Raw genomic sequence first — 23,561 nt, 5'->3', positions numbered from 1 at the left:
CGGGTAGCAGCTTTTTACTACTGGATATCAATCTTGGCTATTCTGGTAGCTGCTGTAAATTCGTGCCTAATTAGAAACATTAAAAAAAAAAAAAAAAAAAAAAGAAGAAAGAAAGAAAAAGAAAAGCAGCCCTTGCCATTGAAATTCTCAGAAAAATAACATTAATATCCATAATCTGTCACCCCTGCCACTATTAATAACGAAAAATCTTTAACATTTATGAGGAATGGATTGCACGGTTATCTGAAGATGTCTCTCTTTTTGAGTAATCGACTTCTTCAGGGTCTGATATGAAAAGAGCCTTTGACCCGATCTGTTGCCACCTTCTGCCATTATTCAGATAAAATGAAATCTAATGCTGATAGATGGGAGGTAAACCAGGACCGGTTCTAGGAGAACAATGATAGCAGATGTGTACCCGGTAATGCTGGAGGACTGCACTCGGCTTCCCTGAAATAAATCAGAAATCTCAAGCTTTCTCTTTCAGTTTCAAAAGTGTTGGGTGGAGAGACACTACATCTTCCTGAAGTTTGTTTTAGATCATATGGCACTTATTTCTTGGTGTGCTATTGGTGTGGTAATGCATGTGTTATGGTCATATACCACACAGCCCTGGTCTGCTATCTGAAAGTATTTGGAGTGTGACCAGGAAAAACAATCTGAGAATGTGTAAACATTGTCTCTGTAGTATCCCTGTCTGTTGTGCACCCATAGGGCCTTGCTAATGGCACTTTTCTGTCAAGTTTTATTTTACTTTCTTGTTCTGCTTAGGATCAGGCATTCTGGCCTTTCTGTATCCTGGAGCTGAGATAGATTCAAATTGGCAGCTGAGAGTCATATGGGAATAAACTCATATTTCCTGACAAAGTTTGGGTCTGTCTGAACCTCTTATATGTTAAAGATGTAATGTATTAAGTATATCTCCACAGGCTGGGTCTAGAGAGAATTAAGAACAGAATAATAAATAAGAATGTTTCTGTAGCAATCAGTATCTTCAGGAATGGTTTTGATTTGCACTTTAAAAGTAATGTTTACTTTTTAAAAAAATCATTAAATTACATCTTTGTATTTAATGGCTTCCAAAGCAAGGCAGAGTGAGAGCAAGGGCATTTCTAGTAGACAAAAAAATGGAGTGTTCTCTGGGATAAAGTGTGAACAAAACAGCAGTTTATCAGTTTTGTTGGCCAATGAGAGTGTGGCCATAAATGTTTTTCTTTGATTTTAATAGGTAACTTGCTGTTGGCTTATTTAAAGTGAAGAAGCAATAGGTAGGCTTTTCTCCCATTAATTGTGAATATAAGAATTCTTAATTTTTTTAGAAAAAAGCCCTCCAGGTTCCAAAACCACACTTGAAACTGAATTTGTGATAATTAACAGGACAATCTTCCTACTGACAGCTCTAATTAATAGTATCTGTAATTAAAATCGTGCCCTTCCAGCAGGAAAATTGTTTGAATTTCTTGGAGTGACCTTTTTTGCCATTTCTCCTGGGAGTGTCGTGGTTGATATTGATTTTATAATGAGCTCAGTTTGTTTAATAAGAATCTGTAATCCAGACACCAAATGAAATGTGTGCTTCATTTTTTTCTTCACAGATTTATATATATTTTTAAATCTTCATATTTAGATCTGAGAATGACATTTTCTGTTTAAAAACAACAATGCTTCGAGGTTGCTGCTCAGTTTTTCAATAGCAAGACTGTATTAATATTCTTTGTTCCTGACCTCTGGGCCCAGTCCTAACCACCTGACTTCTCAAACATTTCCATTGGGTTTTCAGGGGAACTGTAGTCATGAGTGGGAGTAAAAATGTTTTTTCCTTAAATACAAAGGTTTCTAAGAGCTTGGCTCTCCTCCATGGAAGTACATGGGAATTCTGCCATTTGTTTCAATGGCAGCAGTAGGAAGCCCTGGTATAGGCAGACAAAATGCTCAGGCAGTTTTGATGCTTCTAAGTAGCATTTTATCAAAATGAATTACCGACTCTGGATCTGTATATAATAAACTATTCACATGGATTTGAAGAGAAATAGGATTGAGCCCTATTGGCATTGTCAGAATCACTTTACGTAGAGCTGTGTTAAATGTAATGGATATCTGGTGTGATGCATGTTTTGGATAACATCAATTAGGTCTCAGAAAGGCATCCACTATCTTTTTCCTTATCTTCTCCGATACTTGTAGGAGAATAATGTAACCTGTATTAGTATGGGGGAAGGAAAGAAGCAGGCAGCTTTCAAAATTGTACCTACTTGGTTCTCTTCTGTTATATGTTTCCCAAGTAGCTACTCAGTTAACTCGATGTTTTTTAAAAATATGAAATATTTCAGGGACTGCTGCCACTAGGCTTTAGAGCATAGTACTCCAGTGTATTGCTGCTTACAGCAGACATGACAATTCAGATTTTTTTTTTTTTTATTTGAAGGGGGTGAAACTGGTCAGTATAAAAGGGCCTGGTGGCCCAATGTGATTCAGAGAGAACACTGAAATATCACTTCGATTCACATGCTTCTCAAAATGTCAGTGGTTTATATCTTCACATAAACAAGACTGACCTAAATCTTCAGCATTTAGCAGAAGCGTTTTTCATCGTAACCCAGTTTAGCCAGGAGAGTTCATTCAAGGTTTTACTCCTTCCTTACTCATCCTGTGAACTTTGGAGAGCTTTTTCCCATGGCTGTTTTTTGGGGGGGGTGAAGGGTTTTTTCTTCTCCTTCTGGTTTGTGCAGTGAAAAGCCAGCTTGAGAAGGGGAAAACAGACAAGCCAGATTATCAGGGAAATAGCAGGTTGGCTGCTAAGTCTCCCCCCGTACTGGAGGCGTAGCACTTGTCATGCAACATCACCCTTCCTCAGGCACGAGCACTCCTTACACGTAGCTACTAACACAAGTGTTTCTTGTGTAACTGCATGAAGAAGGGACCTGTCTTAGGCAGGACAACCAGTACTGTATAAAAGTTGAAGCAGGCAGTTTAAATCGCTGCAGTGCTCCTGATAAGCTGCCAAACCTGGTTCTTCAGGTGTTGGGTAAGGCAAGCAGCTGGCCCTTGAAGTGTTGAAGTAGGCTCTGGGAAACCTACTGAAATACTAAGTAACAGGAGGAAGGATAGATACACAATTGCAAGTTCATTTATCTTTGAGGCACTAAACAACAAAACTACAGGGTCGTTTAATTAGACAGTAGCTGAGGAGCTTTTCAAAATTAATGGAAATAATGTGTCTCATAAAATGTTACATTTTATACATAAAGGCGGACAGTTTTTGTGTGCCTCACAAACACATCTTCTGTCCTTTCAAACCACACGTGTAATGATTAGATAAGTCAGCGTTAGCATTCAGGGATGACTAAAAGGAGGCTCTTGGTGCCTCTGCGGAGCCCCCGCGCATGCGCGCACCTGTACCCCCTGTTTTTAATTGTTGCTGGCATTGCTTTGATCTTCTTTGAAAAGCAAGTTTAGCATTCTGTGAGCCCACTCTCTGGTCCAGGAGATTAGGGCAGAAGCGTTTTAGGAATTTTCAGCAGACACTCTTTGATTTATTTCACAACACTGAGCAGATTTTCTTCATGCACTTTGAAGACTTTAGAACATAACCCAGAGAAAAGCGGGCATTCAGGCATCAGGAGCGGGTGGCAAACAGGGCCACTAAGTGCACATCTTACTTGTCACCACTCCCATTAGCGAGCAATTTATTAATGTAATGAGTGTGTGTTAGTGACTGCTACTATTTAGGGATGCTCTGTTTGATTCAGGGTGATATATTTGTGAGTCCAGCTGAACTCTGGCTTTTGACCCCTGTGTGGGGTACGCTGGGGTGGGCATGTTAAATCATCAGCATATTTTATACTTTGCATTGCAGAACTTTCCTATGAGCACAGTCTTCTGCATCACTGATAATGGTCGGCAAAACGTTGCCCATAATGGAATTAAAAGGCAAAAGTTAAAATGCTCTGAAGCTGGCTTCAGCAAGCTTGCCTTTTAATATTTTATGTCAATAGCATTCTTTTTAATTTTCCTTCATCTCAGCCAAAAGAACTCCCTTTAAAAAGCAAGGGGGAAAAGACCAAATAGTTCACAATGAAGTTCCTTCTTAAACTGCCTGAAGTATTCAAGGTTACGTGCAGATGGATTACATCATCAGCTGTTTTAAAAACTTGTCCAAATAACTTGATTTGGCAGGCATATAATTGTAAATTATATGTTAAATTCTACATTATTACATGTATTGTATTATATATAAATTATATATTCCTTTATCAAATACAGTCGTATTAATTACATGATCCTGCTGGATTCAAAGCCCCTAAGAACTTCTCTGTGCTCTTATAGATTTGATCCTGCTGGTATTTTTTATTAGAGATGTTAAGAGCACACTATTTGCAACAATTACAATAAATATTTTGCTGCAAATATTTTAAAAGGCTCCAACTGAAAGGATCTGATGGAAACAAACCCTCTACTTAACCATCAGGCATGGTTTGTGTGTTTAAATACAGATAATTCATTACCTCTAATATGGCTTAATATTTTACACTCTAGACTGAATTTCAAAAGCAAACTAGTTATTATAATATTAGACTTTAATTTTATAGTAATTCTGTATATCAACTCCTTAGGAAATGGAATTTTGTGGACTAGGTGAAATGGGGGGGTGGGGGAAGGAAAATTTTGCTGTTCTTCTTTATCGAGTTCTCAGTAGTATTCCAATTAACATCAGCCTTAGTACCAAGGAAAGCTGGTAAACTGGGGATAATCCGTACCATAAAGTATCACCTTCTATCTTTATAAAATTTAATTTTCAAGGACCCTCCTACACTTAAGCACAAAAGATATCACTGAGGATGAGGTTATTCAGTACATGAGTATTTAGTAAACATGTCAGAAGGAATACATTTTGTAAGGATTTTGGATAGATGAAAATTTTGCCTTAAGGCGGAATGCTGTGAAGGGCTTGCTTGTGTTTTCTTCTGGGAAAACAAAGGGCATAACGCATTTTTAATCTTTTCTTTTCCTGTGTTCTTACTTAAAGAGGCAAAAAGAGGTCATCTCATGACTATATAAAGCTACAGAAAAAACTGTAATTGTTTGTGATAAAGCATACTCGGAGTGGTATATGAATTAGAAGAGTTTTTGTTGTCCATTCAAGTCTGCTTACTGTGTATTATGTGAACAATTTTGTCTCTCTTTGATTAGCATTTTGTATCAGAATAAATTCTCAGGAACCTGCAGATACTTTTTACAAACAGTTGTTATATAAACCACTGTCCTTTAAGGTGAGATAGTTTTCACAGTGTACAAAATATGTGTGACTACACAGAATTCACAGTAGTCACACCTAGCAATTCTGGGAGAGGAGAAAGGGGGAGTGTTTCAAGAAGAGTTAGAAGAAGAGTTTACCTGATGTTTAAACACTTCCTTTAAGTCAGACAGTGGATGGCCAAAGCAGAATGAGGCAAAACAGGGTGTGTACAAATCTGGATTTAAGTCAATTTTTTATCTGATTAGAGCTATCCACAATTCCTGTGGGGCAGTGGACTCTTTTTCCCTAACCTTGCTTCCTGTGGTAGCCATAAAATTGAGTTAAATGGTAGCAGTGTTAAAAACAGCATTCCAAAATACTGTATGAATTTATAAATCAGCAGAAATTTATCAAACTTGCTTGGTCAGCAAATAAGTAGGGGTGTATTTGCTAACACAGCATTTAAATTAACTTCAAAATACTGTTCAATGAGAAATGCCCATCTTAAGTGCTGGAGCTTTATGGCAGAGATTTCAGAGGGCACTTCTGGAAGTCTTTATTTGAGCTTGTGGTGTGTGTCTCCAGAAGCAGGGCTTTCCTGTCACCTCCTGTCCCTCCTCTGGCCCTCTGCTCCAGCACACATGGCCTGGCCCAGGGGCAGCCCTGGGGGAACCATGCAGGGCATGGGAGAGGGACTTACTTGGCTTGTTACTGATGGCTCTCCTCCAGCCTTCTCCTACCTACATGATCTATCAGCTTCTGTGAATTACTTGGTGTTGGAGAAATGGACTAGCCCTTACCAGAGAAGGTTGAACCTTCACAGCCAAGATCCTGGGTTGCTGCAGCAGTGGCAGTGCAGCAACACTTAGGAGTAAAATACGCTTTATATTAGAGTGGGCAGGTGAGAAAAAGGTTTTTTGTAGGTGTGTAAGGAAGATGAGCATACCTGAAAGTCTTGGAGTGCTTGGATGAGAAGGTGCCATGTGGGTCTAGATTTTCATTAAAAAAACATCTTCTTCAAGTAGTTGTCTGTTTTTCTGCATAGGACTAGAGCAAAGCAGCAGAGAGAAAAGAGAGACCCTCCCCTCTTAGCCAACTTTGTTTGTTTTTCAAGAGTACGGTGTTTGAGCTTGGTGTCTTGTGAAACAAGGACAAACATGCCCCAAGCATCTTGCAGTATAATTTCTGTGTATTTAGGATGTAAGAAAATGCTAAGTAAAAATAGTAGGAGGTAAAATTAAGTTAGTGACTCATTTTTAATTACTGGGGAATCCAGAGTCCTTACCCGAACAGGCATTTCTTAGAAAATGTGCTAGAGGTACTCTGGACTTGGAGGCTGCATCTCGCCTGGTAAATTAAACCATCAAATAGTTCAAATGGTCCTGGCACCATTTCAGGTCAGGCCACCCAGCTTTCTCACAGTTTCTTAGCAAAGTTAGCACAGGCAAAGAAAAAGAGATAAATTCACTCAACAGGCAGTTTTATTAATAATTTGGCTGTAGCCACCTGGTTTTACAGGGTGAGAATTCCTGTTGCTTTATCTGCCCTAACTCCCTGTCCTGGACCACCAAGGTCCGGGCTCCTGCTCCCGAGGATCCGGCTCCCGAGCAGTCTGCTCCCGCTTCAGAGCTCCTTTCACCCATCCCTGTGGTGCCACAGGCTGTTTGCCAGCTGAGCATGGGCTGGTTCTGGATAAGTACAATGGATTTTCTCCCCCTGGTAAATTGATTATGTCCCAGTGCCTGTACGTTATAAAGAAGCCAAAGATAACCACAGCCTTGCCTAATGGGCTGGAGAGTATTTGATTTGCAGTCCCAGCCCATACATCATCTCAAGTGTCCCGATTTCTTTCTGGAATAACTATACTGTCTTCAGTGGCTTTTTTTTTTCCCATGTAATGTAGAGGATAATCAGGCCTGTCTTTCCTACACACTTCTACCCTTTTTTCTGTTTAGGATTTTCCTTTTTCTTTTGCAGCAACTCTGTTATCATGTTTCAGATTTGACACATTCTTCTATTGTATATTCTCTGAGTGCTCAGCAGCTAACACTGCAATCTGCCTTGCTGATCCTTTCATATTCCTCCAGACTGCTGCACTAGAAGAAAAAAAATACATTTTTTAAAGTTTTTAACTGGAAAGTTTTTTTGGTTTGTTTTTTTTTTTTTTTTCCCCCAGGATGAATCTTATTCCAGGGCCTCTGACAGGGAGTAGAAATAATTTTGTGTACATAAAGAACTGTGGTAGATGATGTTTGTCAGTTCTTGTAGGACCATGTTGCCTGCGAGCAGAAACAGGTTGCAGTTTATTCTCTGAAGTCTGTAAGGTATATGAAAGCATTCTTCTACTGCTTTTTGTCCTCCTGCACACCAGTCTCCCATAGTGGGCAGTCAAAGGGAAGAGGAACAGGGAATGCTGTGTCGCTTCCTTTCTCCTTCTCCGCGCTTGCAGGGAGGCCGTGCTGTGCTTGGCTGTACAGGTGGAACAGCTCTGTGTCCTGCCCAAACCAGCAAGATTTTGCCTCCAAGGGTCTTTGTCCTTCCTGCACTGTGTGTTTGTGCATCACCTTTGGGAAGGGTTTGAGGCTGACCACAGCCACCCAAGGTTTTACCCTGGCAAGACCATACGGACCTGGCTGCTTTGTGGGACAGGTGAACAGAAGTGAGTCTTAAATCCTGAACTTTCCTTTGCCTGTAGCCCTCTAGTGACTCTTGTAGGGATGTTGCCAAGTGGAATATTCAGAGGGGACCCTGATATTTTTGCTTGTTTTATTGTGGTATAAGCTATAAGACAAGTTTGGGTAGAGCAGGCTGGAGCTCTCCTGGGGCCATGCTGCTCAGCTGCTCCAATCTTCCTAAAGGCACAAGTGAGAGGTGCTGTCCTGAACGGCCTCGTGGGTGTGTGACACGTGAGGCCAGGAAGAGCCATGGAAGGCCTGTATGCTGAACTACAACCAGTTGGACATTGAGGATGTGATTTGTGTTGGCTGGACAAGAGGCCCAATTTCATTTCTCTCAACAGAGAGAATGCTCTGGCTCCAGGCATGGGGACCTCCAATCTAAGGTATTTTCTTTCTCATGTTTCATGCACAACGGAGACCTAAATACTTTCTAGCAATTAAAGAACAGTAAAAGACAATCTGAGTGATTTAAGGCACACCAGCAAGGCATGATAAAGGACTGAGAGAGCTCACCTGACTTGGTTCTGTGGTTTTTGCTGTGGCAGGTTCTAAGCTCTCATAGCATCAGTGTCTGTCCCTGTACTGTAATTCAGCTGGGGCATTCCCGCAGCTCTTCCCATTCCAGTTCAGGTTCTCAGCTTTCAGTATGCAAATACGGTTTTCATCACTTGTATTCTTAGCAAATAACCAAAGCAAGATTGAAGAAGGGAGACTGTAAAAGAATGTTCCTAAAAGTAAATCCCTCAAAGAAACAAAATTAATTTGGAGTGTGAGAGAGAATAGCTTTTGAATAGCAGAAAATCAAATTTAGTTTAAGTGGTTTATCCAGAGTAGAAAATCCATGAGGTTTTCTCTAGCTTTGTTGGACAGTTTCTGTACTTTTTGCTAAAGACAAATGAGTGATGTTTTATTGATGGTTGTTTGGGACGACTGCTTTCTGAACAAGCACAGATTTTGACCAGGGCAATAGGTTTTTTTAAATTTTTAATCTTTCATACTGATAAAACCCTGTTGAATTTCAGTGCAGTTTTTATTTTTCTGTTTTCTTGTCTAGCTGACATAATTGCAGGCTTCTTGATGATTCCAGCTTTATCCTTTTACATAGGATGGTTGTTGTTTTGCAGAATCATGTTCTGGCAGCATCTCAAGAGATCTCAGAAATGGCTGATCTTGCTCTCCAAAGTGAGATCAGATCAACATTATCCTGATCAAACTCACTTTTGGTATTGGAATTGCATGCTTACCTTGGCTGATTAAAATCACTCCTTCTCCCCTCATCAAGTGTTGCCTGTCTTGGGGATCCATGCACTCCATGCAGGTTGGAAGGCTTGTCCTTGGTCACACTGACAGCAGCAGAGGTGCCCGGTTTGAAACGGGCTGCAGTAGAGCCCTAAGCACCAACACCACCCATTTTCTGCTACTGCTGGTCTGAACATCCCCCTGATCTTCACAAGTGTATTGGGGAGAATATTCACATGTTGGAGACATACTGATCTTTCCCACTAACTACTGAGAAAAGAATGAGGGAAAGATGAAAAGGTAAAATTCACTATGCTGGTGCCTTTCTGACAGCACGGGGAAAAGAAACTTGGATTTTACCTTTTTTCAGCTTCTCAACTGGAGTTCATTCTGGCTTTCTGGGGAAAAAAATGCCTCAATTGGAGTGAAATGGTGTGATTTGCTGGAAGAGGTTTTGCTGCAGTGGCTCACAGCAGAAGGTGCCAGTGGCTGGCTATTCACATCAGATAGGAGGAGAAATGTGATGGAGTTGACTGTATTTTCGGGAGCAAAACAATATATACATGTAAATTTATCTTATATAGGGGAATTATGTCATACATCTCCCTCTGTATACACTGTGTGGTAATGATATGTGTAGTAACATGGGAATTTGAGCATGTAAAATCTGTGTATTGTCACCCCCAAGAACAAAATAACTGCAATTCCTAATTAACCTCGCTGCAAAGCACTTGGGTGTGAAGTTAAAACATACATAAGGATTGCCTAGAAAGCTGTTCCAAATTTCAGCTTCTTTTTGGAGGTCTGGGTCAACCCAATGGCTCTGCAGGCATTGTTAACTAAGAATTTTGTTTGCTTCTTTGGGGGCTTTAGAAGTTAATTAGGTATAAATCAATGCTGGAGGCTTCTGTGAGTGCTGGTCACTCCATTGCCAAAGGGACAGCACAGAAATAGAGGGAGCAAGGAAAAGGTGACAAGAATGATTAAGGGCATGGAAAACTCATATGAAGAGAGATTGAAAAGATAGATTATTTCTTCTAAAACAGTAATGAGTGGCAGTAAAGAAAAGAAAAAAAAATATATATAAATTGAGAAACTGAAGAAAGTGTAAAACTTTTATTCTGTCTTCAACCAAGCACCAGGGCAAAGATTTTCAGCTATATTAAATACATAAAATAAAAGCCAAATAGAAGAAAAGCTATCAGCAGAATACAACTGCAACAAGCAACACTTTCTGCAGAATGTTGTTGAGGCACAAGTTTTTAGCAGGAATCTTAAAAACCAAAGGGGCACAGGAGAAAAAATATTCTATGTGATAAAACAGCTAATAATGTTTTAGAAGATGCCTGTAGCTTCATGCCCCAGGTCTTAAAATAATCCAAATATAAAGTGTGCCTATTTTTGGCATGTGTCTACCTTGAATGTATTCTCTTGTGCTGTTCCCATCGTGCTTCTTGCAGACAAACTGGTGCCTGGTGGAGAGGTCCAAGGGAGAGTAGTGACCCCTGTGCTTGTATGAATTGGGAAAAGAAAATGCGGGAACCTCAGTAATGGCCAGGGAAGTCCTTTTCTTTGAATGCAAACACATGCATTAACCCCTTGCTGCTGCTGCTGCAGGGGATTTATTGGAACTGGTGCCATGGGGCAGGTCAGGGACAGTGGAGAGGGCTGCAGCTCTCTTCTAGCCAGGAACAGTCAGGGTACAGCCCTGATCCAGCTGAGAGCACGGTTGTACAGAAAGACACGGGAGAGCCCAAGAGAAATTGTGCATTTTTGCTGTTGTTGCTGTCTTCTCCAAAGTATGAGGTCTCTCTGTATCTCTAACCATCCGTACCAAGTATTAAATCCCTGTTATTTTTTCCTGTATCTCCTATGACACCAATACAGTGAAAGTGTAGAAATATTGACCATTTTTTAATCCTTGAGGGCTTTTGTGGTGTGTGATACAAAGAATGTCCGTACTCAGAGACTTGAGGAAACTCATACTATTTTTTCCCATAGTTTAGTAGAGTTTCTCTGTATTACCAAAGATTTGGCTCATAATAACATACTGTAACTTAGTAGCAACTTTGTTCTTTACAGATCCTTTTTTAACACTTGTTCACTACATTTGCATTTGTTCTTCCTTGCAGAGTTGAAGAGGGATTTAATTTTTTTTTTTCCAGTGGATAATGGGTGAAAAGCAGTGAATTTAGTTTTCAAATCAGGATGGGGTAATGACTGGCAATTTTGACTGTCACGATAGATAATGTTATAAAAAAAGTTTGTTGCCGATGGCCAGCCTCGATAAATACTTCCTTTATCCTTGCATCACCTCTGGTATATGGCTGCCTTCTATGGAAAAAAAATGTATTTGAGATTTTAGAAGTTTTTAGGACTTCTTTTTGTATTTCTCTGACTGCTTTTAGAAACTCTGTTTCCATGAATGCAGTTACACAGACTTAGGGAGAAGCAATACTAAACTTTGCAATGGGGTAAAATAACATTTTTAGACATAAACTAGTGGGCTGTTTTGTTTCTCTTCAGGCTGGAAGTGCATGCTGAGTCCTGCTGGCTGCTGGGAATTCTTATTTCTAGCAGAAATGATCTCCCATTTTCAGTCCTGCAGGGCAATAAAATAGTGGACTACACAGCCTTAATGTATAGCTTTCCTGAGAAACTACAGCTGTCTTGGGACTGCATTTTTTGCCTGCTTTGGGCCCCAAGCAACTATAAACGCTGGGAGTGAAAAAGGAAACATTTGTGGCAGTTATCTTTAAGAGCACTGGCATGTTCTGGAAGCTGGTCGGGCTTTGGGTAGGTTAGACAAAGTCAAAATACATGATGGATTTACACGTGGTTCTGCATGGCCTTTCAGGTTAATTCAATTGTTGCTATGGTTTATTTGTAACCCATACTGTGCTGTGTGGCTCTTGCTGTGCTAGTGGTGAATTTTCTGTGCAAATTCATATTGAGGAGCAGCTGTGCCCTCATGAGCATGTACTTGAGTTAGTTAAGATGAACAAAACATGGAAAAGGTGAAGTTTGTTTTACATGTTATTTTTTATCTCTCTGGTTACTCCTTTAAGAAATCTTTCCCTTCCAGCCTCATACTTGCCATATACTCATATACTTGTGAAACATTACATGCAGGCACAGCTGAAATGTGGGAAATGCGATTTAGAAACCAGCATTGGTTGAAACCACTTTTTTTTTTGTGGCAGGTAGGTCAATCTGATGTACCCCCACTTCCAGAATTACAGTTGTCTGAACTGTAAGGCCAGTAAAGCTCAGACATTGTCAGGAACACCCTGAGAAAAAAAAAAATGGGTGCTTTTACACCAGTAGATCTCAGGTGACTTCAGGTCCACAGTTTGCAGATGTTTCCTATTAGAAACAGACCCCGATTTCCTTGGAGTCATCCAGGTAGTCTCTTTAAATCCTTAGGGAAGACACCATGATGTCATCATGCAGGGAAGATACTCTTTCAAGTCAGTCTAAAGAATCACGACCTTCCTTTGTGTACCTCCTATTTGTGAAGTCCAGGGTGCTGCAGTCCTGTTTAGTCAGGCATCTTCTTTCACAAAAGTCCTCTTTTAGAAAGAAAGGCTCTAAACTGTCATATGCAGCTCCAGTCAGTGGTCTTTTGTATTTTTGTACAGGAAAACATTCCCCAGCTGAGTAACCTAAATATGGTCTTCAAATTTCACTGACCCTCTAGAAAGCAGTATTATCCTTTAAAGATACCTGTGCTTTCCCGGCATGGATTGGAGGGCAATATTATCATTATTTCAGAGAAATATCATTAGACCTCTGCTGTCATGTCTTCCTTGGCAATGTGAGCCATGTCAGAGATGTCTGTCTCCTTCAGGAGCTTGTGGACTATTCAGATTGCTTCCTCATTGATGAGAGGCTACTGAAAAAATGAAAGTAAAATTTTCTCAAGCTGTATTGAGTAGACAGCAGCTTTGGTTCTGTGCAAGCCAGAAATTTTCATGTCTGCTGGACACCTGGAGGTGTGTACGAGACCATGATGGCTTTTTGTTTGTTTGATTTGGTGGAATAAGACTGGGTAAATGTTTGAATTTAGAGAGGGAATAAAACAAAGAAATTAAAAAAAAAAAAAAAGAAGTAAAAGTAATTTTTCCATATAAAGCTAGGCATGTTCTCTTTGCCTCATGGCCTCTACTTTCTTTGTATACATGAGGAAAGGGGAATCATAATTACATGAGTCATCACCAGGAAACACACACAATGCTAAAATAATTGAAATTTTTAATTTCACAGACCACAATCAACGTTGGGGTTTTGTTAGGGGAATGATTCTCAAGCCTGTATTTGTCTGTGATGCTCTCAAAAAGAAACAGCAGCCCTGGTTTTTAGATCATTTAAAAATCAACCAAAGCAATCCCCCCCTGGCCCAAGACTCAGAGTTATATTCAGATATACAGAGTGTGGTACAAGAGGGCAGATAGTGAACTGAACTAGACAGAAGAAGGCTGCATTGACAATCAAAGAACTATATTTTACTTTCTTCTTTTTCTCTTTCTTTTTTTGTTTGTTCCTCCCAAGATCTATCACATACAAGTCTAGATAAATATGAATTGTCCAGAGTATGGATGTGCAATGATACATTTGATGCTGTGTCTTTCAAAATATTATTCTCAAACATTTTTCCAACATATCCATTTTTCCCTTTCCTGAAGGGACACCAATATTAGTAGTTGTCTTTTCTGACAAGGATAGAAAATATACATACAATTATTCCACGTATGTAAACAGCTCTTTTATTTCTGGATGAAAAGTATGCTAAAATTAAGCTAAAGATTGAAAGTATGTTTCAATAACTCAAAAATAAATGTTAATAAAGCTTTAATTATCCCCAAAGCTACAAATACAGTAAATAAGTTAAATTTATAACACCTGCAAGCATATTAAGTATGCAAAAGCAAAACAAAGGCAGCCAAATGACTTTAGCTTCACCCTGTAGTAACACTAAGCAAATTTAGTTAGAGAATAATGATGTTTATAGTCCTAGATTTGTTTGTTAAAAAAAAAAAATTACCTTATTTTTTCATTTTTTAAATCTTATTGTCTTATGACTGCATCCATCGCAGAACAGTGAAATCCAGGCTGTACATGCAGACCTCGACTCATCCTGTGAATAATGCCTCCTGAGAAGGAAAATGAGACTGCTGTTAAATAAAACGTATTAAAGCTGAGGGGGCAAAAAAAAAAGGCATTTTAAAGGTCTTATTCCTCTATACTTAGCTTAGAGATTACATATATTCTTCATCTTCATTATACATTTTGTAAAAAGGTGTAGTCTTAAATAACTTAGAATTGTGTCCGCATTTTTAATTTAAAATTTCTGTGAAATATGTTTGTTTCACGTGTAAAATGAACACAGTGTTCTTGTGATCATGCCTGCTTAAGCAGATTTGTTTCTTGATTGATAGAATATTAGGCAGGTCAGGTTGGAAGGGCTTGGTGTACACTCAGCTATCACTTTTAATAAACAGTAATTTCTCTGTTTAGTGCCTCTGCATTTTCTTAATAATTATCCATGGAAAGGTTTATTCTCTCTTGTATTTCGCTAACTCTGAAAATAATTGTGCCACACTTGTTTCTGGACTAACTCAAGTGATTTCTATTTTCATTTGCTAAACAAAAAATTTTTTAAATAATGGAAATGTTAGTCCTATTTCCTGGACTTAGTTTTTGGTTTTGTGCATATTTTGGGATTAGTTACAAAATATATTTTTTTCATTAATATGCAGTAATGAAATTATATTTCTTTTCTAAATAAACTGAAAAGTTGACATTTCCCTCAGATCCCAGATCTCCTGTTAGTCAGATCTGAGGTGACAGTGGCTGGGGAAGAAGAACAGCGTTGTAGATACGAAGCTATTTTTGTTTGCTTTGGACTGAACATTTACCATGCACCTGGTACCAGCTAGAGGAGCATGATTCATGTGCCATGGTCACTGGTTGGACCTGGAATACCTGAATATATTGTTTAGAGAATTTGCATTAAGTATGCAGCATCCTCTGGAGGCAGATTTGAGGTGGAATGGCTCACCTTCAGTGACTGCAAAGCTGAGGTGAATGTTTGCCATCTCTTAACTGGGGTGCTTCAGTCGGGTCTCCTGCCTGTCCTGTGTCACCCTGAGGCTCTCAAATTCTGGTTTTGCAAATAAAGCAAGGGAAAAGATTCAGTATTGCTCATTCAAGCCTCAGTTACATCTAGTTTTAGTTCTGTGGTTGCTTATACTCTTAATCCTTACCAGGGCATATACCTCAATATCTCTCTGAAACCAAAACAGTTTTAGTAAACTGTGTGGCTTTAATGGATTTTCCAATTTCCTTAGGTGGATTTTCCAGTAGATGGCAGATAAAAATTTCTCTGAGTTATCTTTTGCCATCTTGCCCTCCTGTGACAGCAATGGCTGCTGTGCATCACAGAGCTGTGTGGCAGAAAACACAGCTCCTGTCACTGGCTGGTGGTGTGGACTAGCATTTCTGCTGGTAAGCAAGTCACATCTCCAGACCAGGCCTGGACAGGTATCTGTGGGCTCCATTTCTGAACAGACTTGATGCCTCCTTATTTGAGAGGAGACATTCTCACCTCTTCAGGTTCAGAGACCCACCTAACAAAACGTGGTGCTAAGACTGGCTCCCAGTTGTTGTCTAGGAGGTACAGCAAGTCTCTAATGCCCTTCTTTAAATGTGGATAAACTACATTTATGCTGCAGAGTGGTTCATTCACAAGTAGAATGTATGGATTTGAAAATCTATTTGTTGTACCTGAGGAATTAGTTGCACTTCATGCTTCTCTCTGTCTCTGTGTGGACAACCAAATATTAGGGACATTTTAGAACCTCATTTTGAAGAGGTCCGGGGGTTTTCCAAGAATACTGTTTATGGTTTGTTTGAGGTTATCAATTGTGTGTCAAATGAGAAGCTCACTACAGATGATCATGGTCCTGTACTTTGAACTCATTTAACTCAACATTATTTACAGAATATTTATCTTGGTTATGGCAGTTTTTGTCATACAGTGATATTACTTCTCCATTATATACTGCATGTGACCGCCACATAAGTTTGATAATAAATGTTGGGAAATAAAAAACAGAGTGAGTGCCTCAGTATGATAGCAATTCCCATGTGATGGGAAATAATGTCATAAACTTCAAATTACCTTTTAAATAAATGTTTATGTCCAACCCATCCATTAGATCATAGCCTGAAGGTCAGGAGGATCATTTCTTCATCTTTCACTGTATGCATTATGGTTGCTTTTTTAGGTGTAAATGATGTTTTTAAATGAAGAATGGCACTCGAAGTATACACAAACAATGGCTAGACATTACTGAGTCGCAGCATGGCAGAAATAGCCTCAGCCACTCTGCTAAATATAGAAATGCAGCAGTAAATTGAATTCATTCTTAGAAAATGTTTTTAATGGCTGAGACAATACAGAGTTACAGTTCATGTCATTCTCACAGTATGAAGATTTGACATTTTAGTCAAGTTTGAATTCTAGTTGTGGTTTAGTAAATGGCTGATTTGCAAAGTGCTTGTGAGAGTAAAGATTTTGGAGAGGAAGGCAGAGCATACCTGAGCATGCAGAGAAGTGCACTGCTAACAAATACCGTATTAAGAGGGCCTGAGCCATCTAGGGCTTTGTGCATTTGTGAAGAGATGCAAGCTCAGTAAGTGCCCAGGGATGGTGTGAAATACCCCACGCCCTGAGACCCCACTATTCCCTATGCACTTGTTGGAAGGGTATGTTGATGACCATCTCAAGGCCAAATCACATTTAGGCATTTCCCTGCTTTGAGCTGAATGTCCCTTGTCCATATGTCCTGGAGGAACCCATATGGCTCCCCAAAACACCCCATGCATCAAAGCTTTTATATGTGGTGGTCTTAACCATGTTATCCCTGCAGTGCCAGGCTAGAAACCCAAGTGGGAGCTGGAATGGGTAGGCTAACACAGAGGTGGCTTTGGAGAAGCAGAAGCTGTAGTTGTCCTGAGATCGCTGATGTGTGTGGGGGTGGGGCAGGTTCCTCACCCAGGCTGGGCTGGCTGGGGTGAAGGAGAAGCTGTCGAGGTCTGTCAGACTAATCTGAAAATAAATTCAAACAAAAAACTTCTGTTTACAGGCAGGGGAAAACCCATTGTCATGGAGATTTAAAACTCCAATCAAGAAATTCAGTGGTGTTTTTGCTTCAGCTATGATTTGACCTTCCTGTTTACATTAAACATTTTTTACAGCAGAATACAGTGACGTGGTTGCTTTGTTTGAGGTATTTGACAGCTACAGCAGTTCTGGGAATAATTGTTTTGTTCTATATATGTCAGGAAAGAAATATGTTAATATTTGAGATCAGGTATATATTTTTTTTTTTCACATATTTAAATTTTTTAATTTGTTGTGTTTCTCAACTTCACCTTCCATGAGGACCATGAACATGTTAATTAATTTTAAAACAACATTTCTTAGTAACATATTAAATCCTTCATGTCGAAAAAGATTTTTTTGATTAGAGACTAATCTATTCCAGAACCGGTTGTCTATAATATTGTTTCTTTTGTCATTATAATTCATGTAAAAATGGTACAATAATTTCTTAGAGATCACTTGATCTCAATTCTTTTTTGTTAGCAGAGGTCTATAATCCTTTCCACAGCAACCACTTGTAAAAGCAGGGGATTATGACTTGAGGCAGGATATGAACAGCAGGAACAGATCAACTTAAAAACAAAGATCCTGTTTGAGTACAAATGCTATTGTTAGCACAGAGTTGGGGTGAGTCAAGTGGCAGGATGTCTATTAGAATATAATAAATTCATATCACTGCCACATGGCATGCTAGCCAGAAGACACATCCTTCTAGCAGTTATGTGATAGACCTCTTATTTTCATACCTTTACTTATTACAGTTTTGCTTATTCCAATAAACCATTACCTCTAGGAATGGCTGATATCTAAACATCTGAGCAGCTTTTTGGTTTTCTGTAGATTTATTTTTCTGTCTAAAATGTTTCTGCTCTGCTATACTTTTCCCAAAATCTGCTAAAAGCAGGGATTTGAAATTACACTACTGCAAGGTCATTCTGAGGTTAGTAATAGTCATTGTGGACTTTTGCTATCTTTTCTTAAGAAGTGTGTGATCCTCCAGAGAAAACGAGAAAAAGACGTTTTTTCTTTGTCCCTATATTTAAAAATAAGATATACAATGACATTTTTTCCTTTATTAAAAAGTCCTGGGTTTAATTCTGATAGTTTGACTGACCTCTCTAACACCAATATATGTGACTCAATTCAACATATTTTTGAAGTTTAATTTCTTTTTCTAATGTTTTTCATGTTAAAGTTAGTAGGAAGCTACAAAGGTACCAAGTGACAGAATACATTTTCTACAAGTGTAGAAAACCCCTGTTTTTCGTAAAAATTAGAAAAATTCTTTCATGGCATAGAGAAATTAATAAATATAAAATGCAGTGATGGAGTCAGGTAGCAGTTTCATTTGGGGCAGTCTTCTGTACAGTTGTTCCAACAACTGACGTCACGTACAAGTAGTAATCTCTCCTTCCCAAGCTTCTATTGACTGTATTTTTGTAATAGACAGTGGAATAGATCCTGTTTATAAATGATATGAATTTCATCTCAGTGTATCTTAATTTGTACTTGCATGCGTATATATATATTTTATATCTATATATATACACATTGTATTAAACACCATCTCTGTATTAAACACATAAGCATCTCTAATGGTAAGTAAGACAGAAGTTTTGGTAGAAAAGAATATTCGGAGGGGCCTTTAATCATTGTCATGTGGTGACAAGAGGAGACTCAATATAATGGTTTCAGGGAGTTTGTTTGAATGCTTGCTGTTGCATGGATTAGGATCCATCTTCAGTGTCCTAAAGTTTGCAAGGTTAAAAAAAGCCCCAAACATAGTCTTAAGTTATATTTCTAGCTCCTGTCTGAAAAGAAGATTTTATTATTTTATTGCAGTTGATAAATAATGGTTTTCAGATCATCCTAATGATGGCACTTGGGCTGCAACTAAATTATCAATGAACAAGAAAACAGAAGCCATGGCATTTCAATGGTATGAATTCTTCAGCCTGTATTATTTTGTTAGCCTGAGGCAAGAGACTGTGCTCTTAGTACTCGTCTGTGCAGAATGAGTAATCTGAGACAAATGTGTACCCGCGCCGCGTGTGCAATATGGCCACATCCTATAGACTCACTGGTCTCGCTGCGTGACACAGGCAGCCAAGTATCTCTCATGGACAATAGTCATATGTTAAAAAACGATAATTTCATCCCAATGTCTGTGATCTCACCACCACAGCTGATTCTACAAGCATTGCAACACGACAGTGTAACTGTGGGTCTGCTCATCCTGTTAGAATCAGAATTTTATACTATCAGGAGTTGGTTTTACCAGCAGGATTTTCTGTTACCTAACCAGAATTCTGTATTTTTGCACCAATTCTATGCATGAGAGCAACTGAAAATACGTATTCCCAGTGCTATCTATTTTGGTGTTTCAACATGACTTGCATTAGTGTGTGTGATAGCTTGAATTTTCTTTCTTCGCCAAAGCTGCTTAAACAATACAATGACAGATTTCTGCTTTTATTCTTCGTTAATGTCATTCTTCATCCTCTCTGCCCCACATCAGGGAGGAAGTGTTGCGAGTTTGCTATTTTAATGAAGAGAAATGAGGCATCTATCAACTAGGATTTACACTGGAGAGCACATCAATTCAGTTGCCTTGAGCTTGCTGAGTTTGCATATCCAGGGCCAAGCAGTGCTCTCAATTACTCCCGTGCAACCCCATTAACTTCAGGAGGTTGTGTGGTTCAAAAGTGGCTTTGCAGAACATGGGGCAATATTAGGGGGAGAAAAAAAAAATGTATCTGTTAGAGGAGTCAGGCTTCAAAATACGATTTTTGGTTATCTATATGGAGATGTGCATGCAGTCATAATTGCACTTTTGAAAGGTTAGGGTAGTCATCGTGTAGTAATTTCATTGAGCATCTCTTTGTAGCTTTGCTTCACAGAACAGACAGCCGCCCAAAAATTACTGCAGTGAGGGGGAAAACACTTCCAGGCCTGGAAACATACTGTAAATCATATGTCTTTAGTAGACTCTCTCCTGTAATTACTCTTAACCGTAGGTTGGTTCCTCCTCTCTCTCTCTCTCTCTAGGAGCTATGCCGCCAGCGCATGGCAGTGAAAACCTCTGATCGCCCGGAGCCCCTGCACTCTTCCCGAATAAACAGCGTTTCCTCGCAGTTCAGCGATGGGCCCATCCCCAGCCCCTCAGCCCGCAGCAGCACATCGTCCTGGTGTGAGGAGCCAGTCCAGTCCAACATGGACATCTCCACCGGTCACATGATCCTGGTAAGGCACTTTTGTCTTCATGGCATGAGAAATTGCGTCAGAATTTTAGGAACCCGTGCAGCTTTTGGAAAGAGCTTTTAAAGACAAGGATGTTTTTCACAGGTAGGAAGTATTCCTGAGCTTCACTGGTAATCTTAACTGTGTGTAATTAAAACTAAAGGGATTTTTATCTCCATTTGTTTTTCATTGTACCTTTTTTCCTCTCTGGGGAACATTCTTTTATCTTGGACATACGCATGCCGGCTTTGAAAAAGATAAGCCCTGTGGTGTCCTCTTGTCCTATTAATTTATGTTTACCTCAGCTTGGACAACTGAAGAAAGCTGCCAAATTTCTGATCAGCTCACTGCTTTTTCTCTTGTGTCTCCAGTGTGTGGAGGTATGTGAGCAGAGAAGGCAACAGAAGACTAGTGATATGGAGCAATTTGTTTCTGTCAGCCTTAGAAAAGGAAAGGAATCTGACTTTTGAGCCTTGCCTGGATTTTTTTTTTTTGGTCCTTGGATGGATTTCTTCCAAGCTGGATTTCTCCTGTTTGAAATAATCCAAATATATTCTGTTGATGGAGTCTATGTGGGAAAACTTGGGTTACTTCCAAGCACAGTTTGAAACCAGTATCAGTGTAGAAGATGGACACATGAAGAGGTTTTGGGTGTAAGAGTCAGAGTCCAGTGGCTGGGACTGCTGGAGCTTGTTTCTGTCCTGCTGGGAGAGCTGTAGAGTAATCCTTCATTTCTTGTGCCTTATTTTCATCCTTTAAATATTTACTGTCTTTCTAGAGTACATTGACATTAGCTGAGTAGAAGTTAGGTGATGGTGAAGAATATCACCAAAAACTGTGTTATTTTGCTTTATATATTTGACTTCTGCTTTTACCTAAAGTAAGCACCTTTTCCAGTTGATCATTTGCCATGCTTTTGGGAATTGGACTCCATCATGTCATAGTTTTGGGCCATAATTGTTTGACTTCTTTCTTTTTCTGGACTTATATTTGAAAGTACTATCTTCTGAGGTATTTTTCAAGTTCTTACAAGCCAACCTCACATCATGGAGAAAGGAATGAAGGCAGGCAAAACCCAAAGACCTAATTTGACCTCAGCCAGATCACTGACCTTCTTCAGCCTTGATGGAGTCAGCTATAAAACTGAGCAAAAGCAGGGCAGGATTTTAAACCAGATGCTTCCTCAGAGTGTATCATCCTGAGTAAATACATCTCTGCCATCCCCCTCCCAAAAGTAATTAATTGATTATTGTGTTAATATCTAGTAGACAAGTACAGTTTGGAAGGGTTGCTCCCATGACAAAATCATTTGTTACAGTTTTGACTGCTCCACTTTTGCCTGACCATAATTAAAATTCACTTGATTTCCTTTCATAGTTAAGTAAAATACTTGAGGTGGGGAGGAAGGGGGTGACCTCCCTCCAGTTGCCCAACCTCAAAATAAGTACAAATTCTTAGACAAGGTTCAAAAAGTTCTGAGACAATATATTCATATGGAAATAAGAGCAAAATTTCCCATGTAGATGGAAAGATGCATTTAACATTTGCAAACAGTTTCAACTACTTCAAATTGAGCAAAATTGTTTTCAGTGACATTATTGGGAAACATAAAAAAATAGTCTCAAAATTATGCTTAAAGGAGAGAAAGTTGCATATGGGAACCACTTATTCTGGCTCTGCAAATTTCTGCAAAATTGCCGGAAAGAATTGTCTTCATATGGCAATAAATAAACTTTAAAAAATAGTCAGGTTGGTCAAGATCACTATTTTGGTGTTCAGTGTCCATAATTCAGTCAGTCCTGTTTAACCCTGGATGAACTCATACATGTGTTAACTATCTAACAGCAGATGTTGTATCTTGGATAGTAAGGGTTCAAAGAAGGGTGAAGAAATGTTGTAGTGTTTTGAGAGTGCAAACCACACAGAGAGAGTAAAAACAGTTAATTTGTTGAGTCTGACCTGAACAAACAAAAATCAGTGATTCAGGGGAGTCTGCCTATGTGCTGCAGCATACAGGATGGGGAAAAATTGTTCTTAATGGACTCAGATGATACAATTAGGAAGAAAATATGTGTTAGTATCGAAAGGATGCATTTAGCTTTGCTATCAGGGCAAGCCTAATAGGAGGGTCAGGCAGGCAGTGGGATGTTTACTTAAGGAAGTAGTTAAACCATAAATATAAGATTTGCCGAAGGCGAAGCTGGCTTAGGTTTACATGGAAGGATCAGCATCTCTCAGCTACAGCACAGAAGCAGATGATTGGACTTGATCACAAATGCTCATGGTTTGTGTCACTGTGGGTCACAATGAAACTGGAGAGCTGACCTAGTTCATGTTCTGCTCAAAAATAAATGCACATATCTGTAATACCTTATTTACCTGAATTTCTCTCCTCCTGGGGATGATGTGGCTTGTTGGACCTCAGCAACAGAAGCAGCTCACCAGAGGTGAGCTCTTCCTCCCTTTGCCTTGCAGATACAAGTGGAGGGGAGTGAGGGGCCACTTCACAACTTTTATACCATTCAACACAAAACATTTCTCAGTTTTTCTCATTTCCTGCTGCCACAATCCTTTTGCCTTTTAAATTTTGTACATATTTGCTTTGAAAAATATCTCAGTGCCTAAAAAAGCAATGAGAAATATTAGCAAGGGGCCTAGTAAGAATGCAAATACTCCCTGCTTTGCAGGGTAAGTGCACTTACAGGTTTGTAAATGTGTTTTTGAGTTCTACCATTTGCAGTGAAGGGGTAGTTAGCTGAGCTAAGGCTCCTCAGTCCTTATTGCTCATAGGTGCCAGGATCTCCCTAGAGAAAATATAACAATGGATTACTGTGTAAAGTGGCAGCAGGAAATAATTAGTTTTGATTCATAAACAGAAAAAAAACTTTAATGAAAATAGCTTAGAAGTGTGTGACTGCTGAATGACTCCATGTAATCATATTCAGAGGTACCATTGGCCAGAAATATTTCTGTAAAGCTGTTTCATTTGCTGGAAAAT

At 39.3% G+C, this 23,561-nt stretch overlaps 1 protein-coding gene across 3 annotated transcripts in view; it reads left to right on the top strand.

Moving 5' to 3' along the window:
- Positions 1–23,561, top strand: part of PTPRN2 (protein tyrosine phosphatase receptor type N2) — a 658,488-nt gene that overhangs the window by 552,387 nt on the left and 82,540 nt on the right. For all 3 annotated transcript variants that reach the window (XM_069006416.1, XM_069006415.1, XM_069006418.1), the window contains one exon: positions 20,372–20,566. In XM_069006416.1, coding sequence (XP_068862517.1) covers positions 20,372–20,566 — 195 coding nt within the window. The remainder of the gene's footprint in view (positions 1–20,371; positions 20,567–23,561) is intronic.

The sequence above is a fragment of the Aphelocoma coerulescens genome, chromosome 2 (assembly GCF_041296385.1).
Source record: "Aphelocoma coerulescens isolate FSJ_1873_10779 chromosome 2, UR_Acoe_1.0, whole genome shotgun sequence".
In the NCBI taxonomy this organism is placed as follows: Eukaryota; Metazoa; Chordata; class Aves; order Passeriformes; family Corvidae; genus Aphelocoma; species Aphelocoma coerulescens.
Note: the sequence above shows the minus strand (reverse complement) of the source record. Positions and strands in the feature narration are given on the sequence as shown.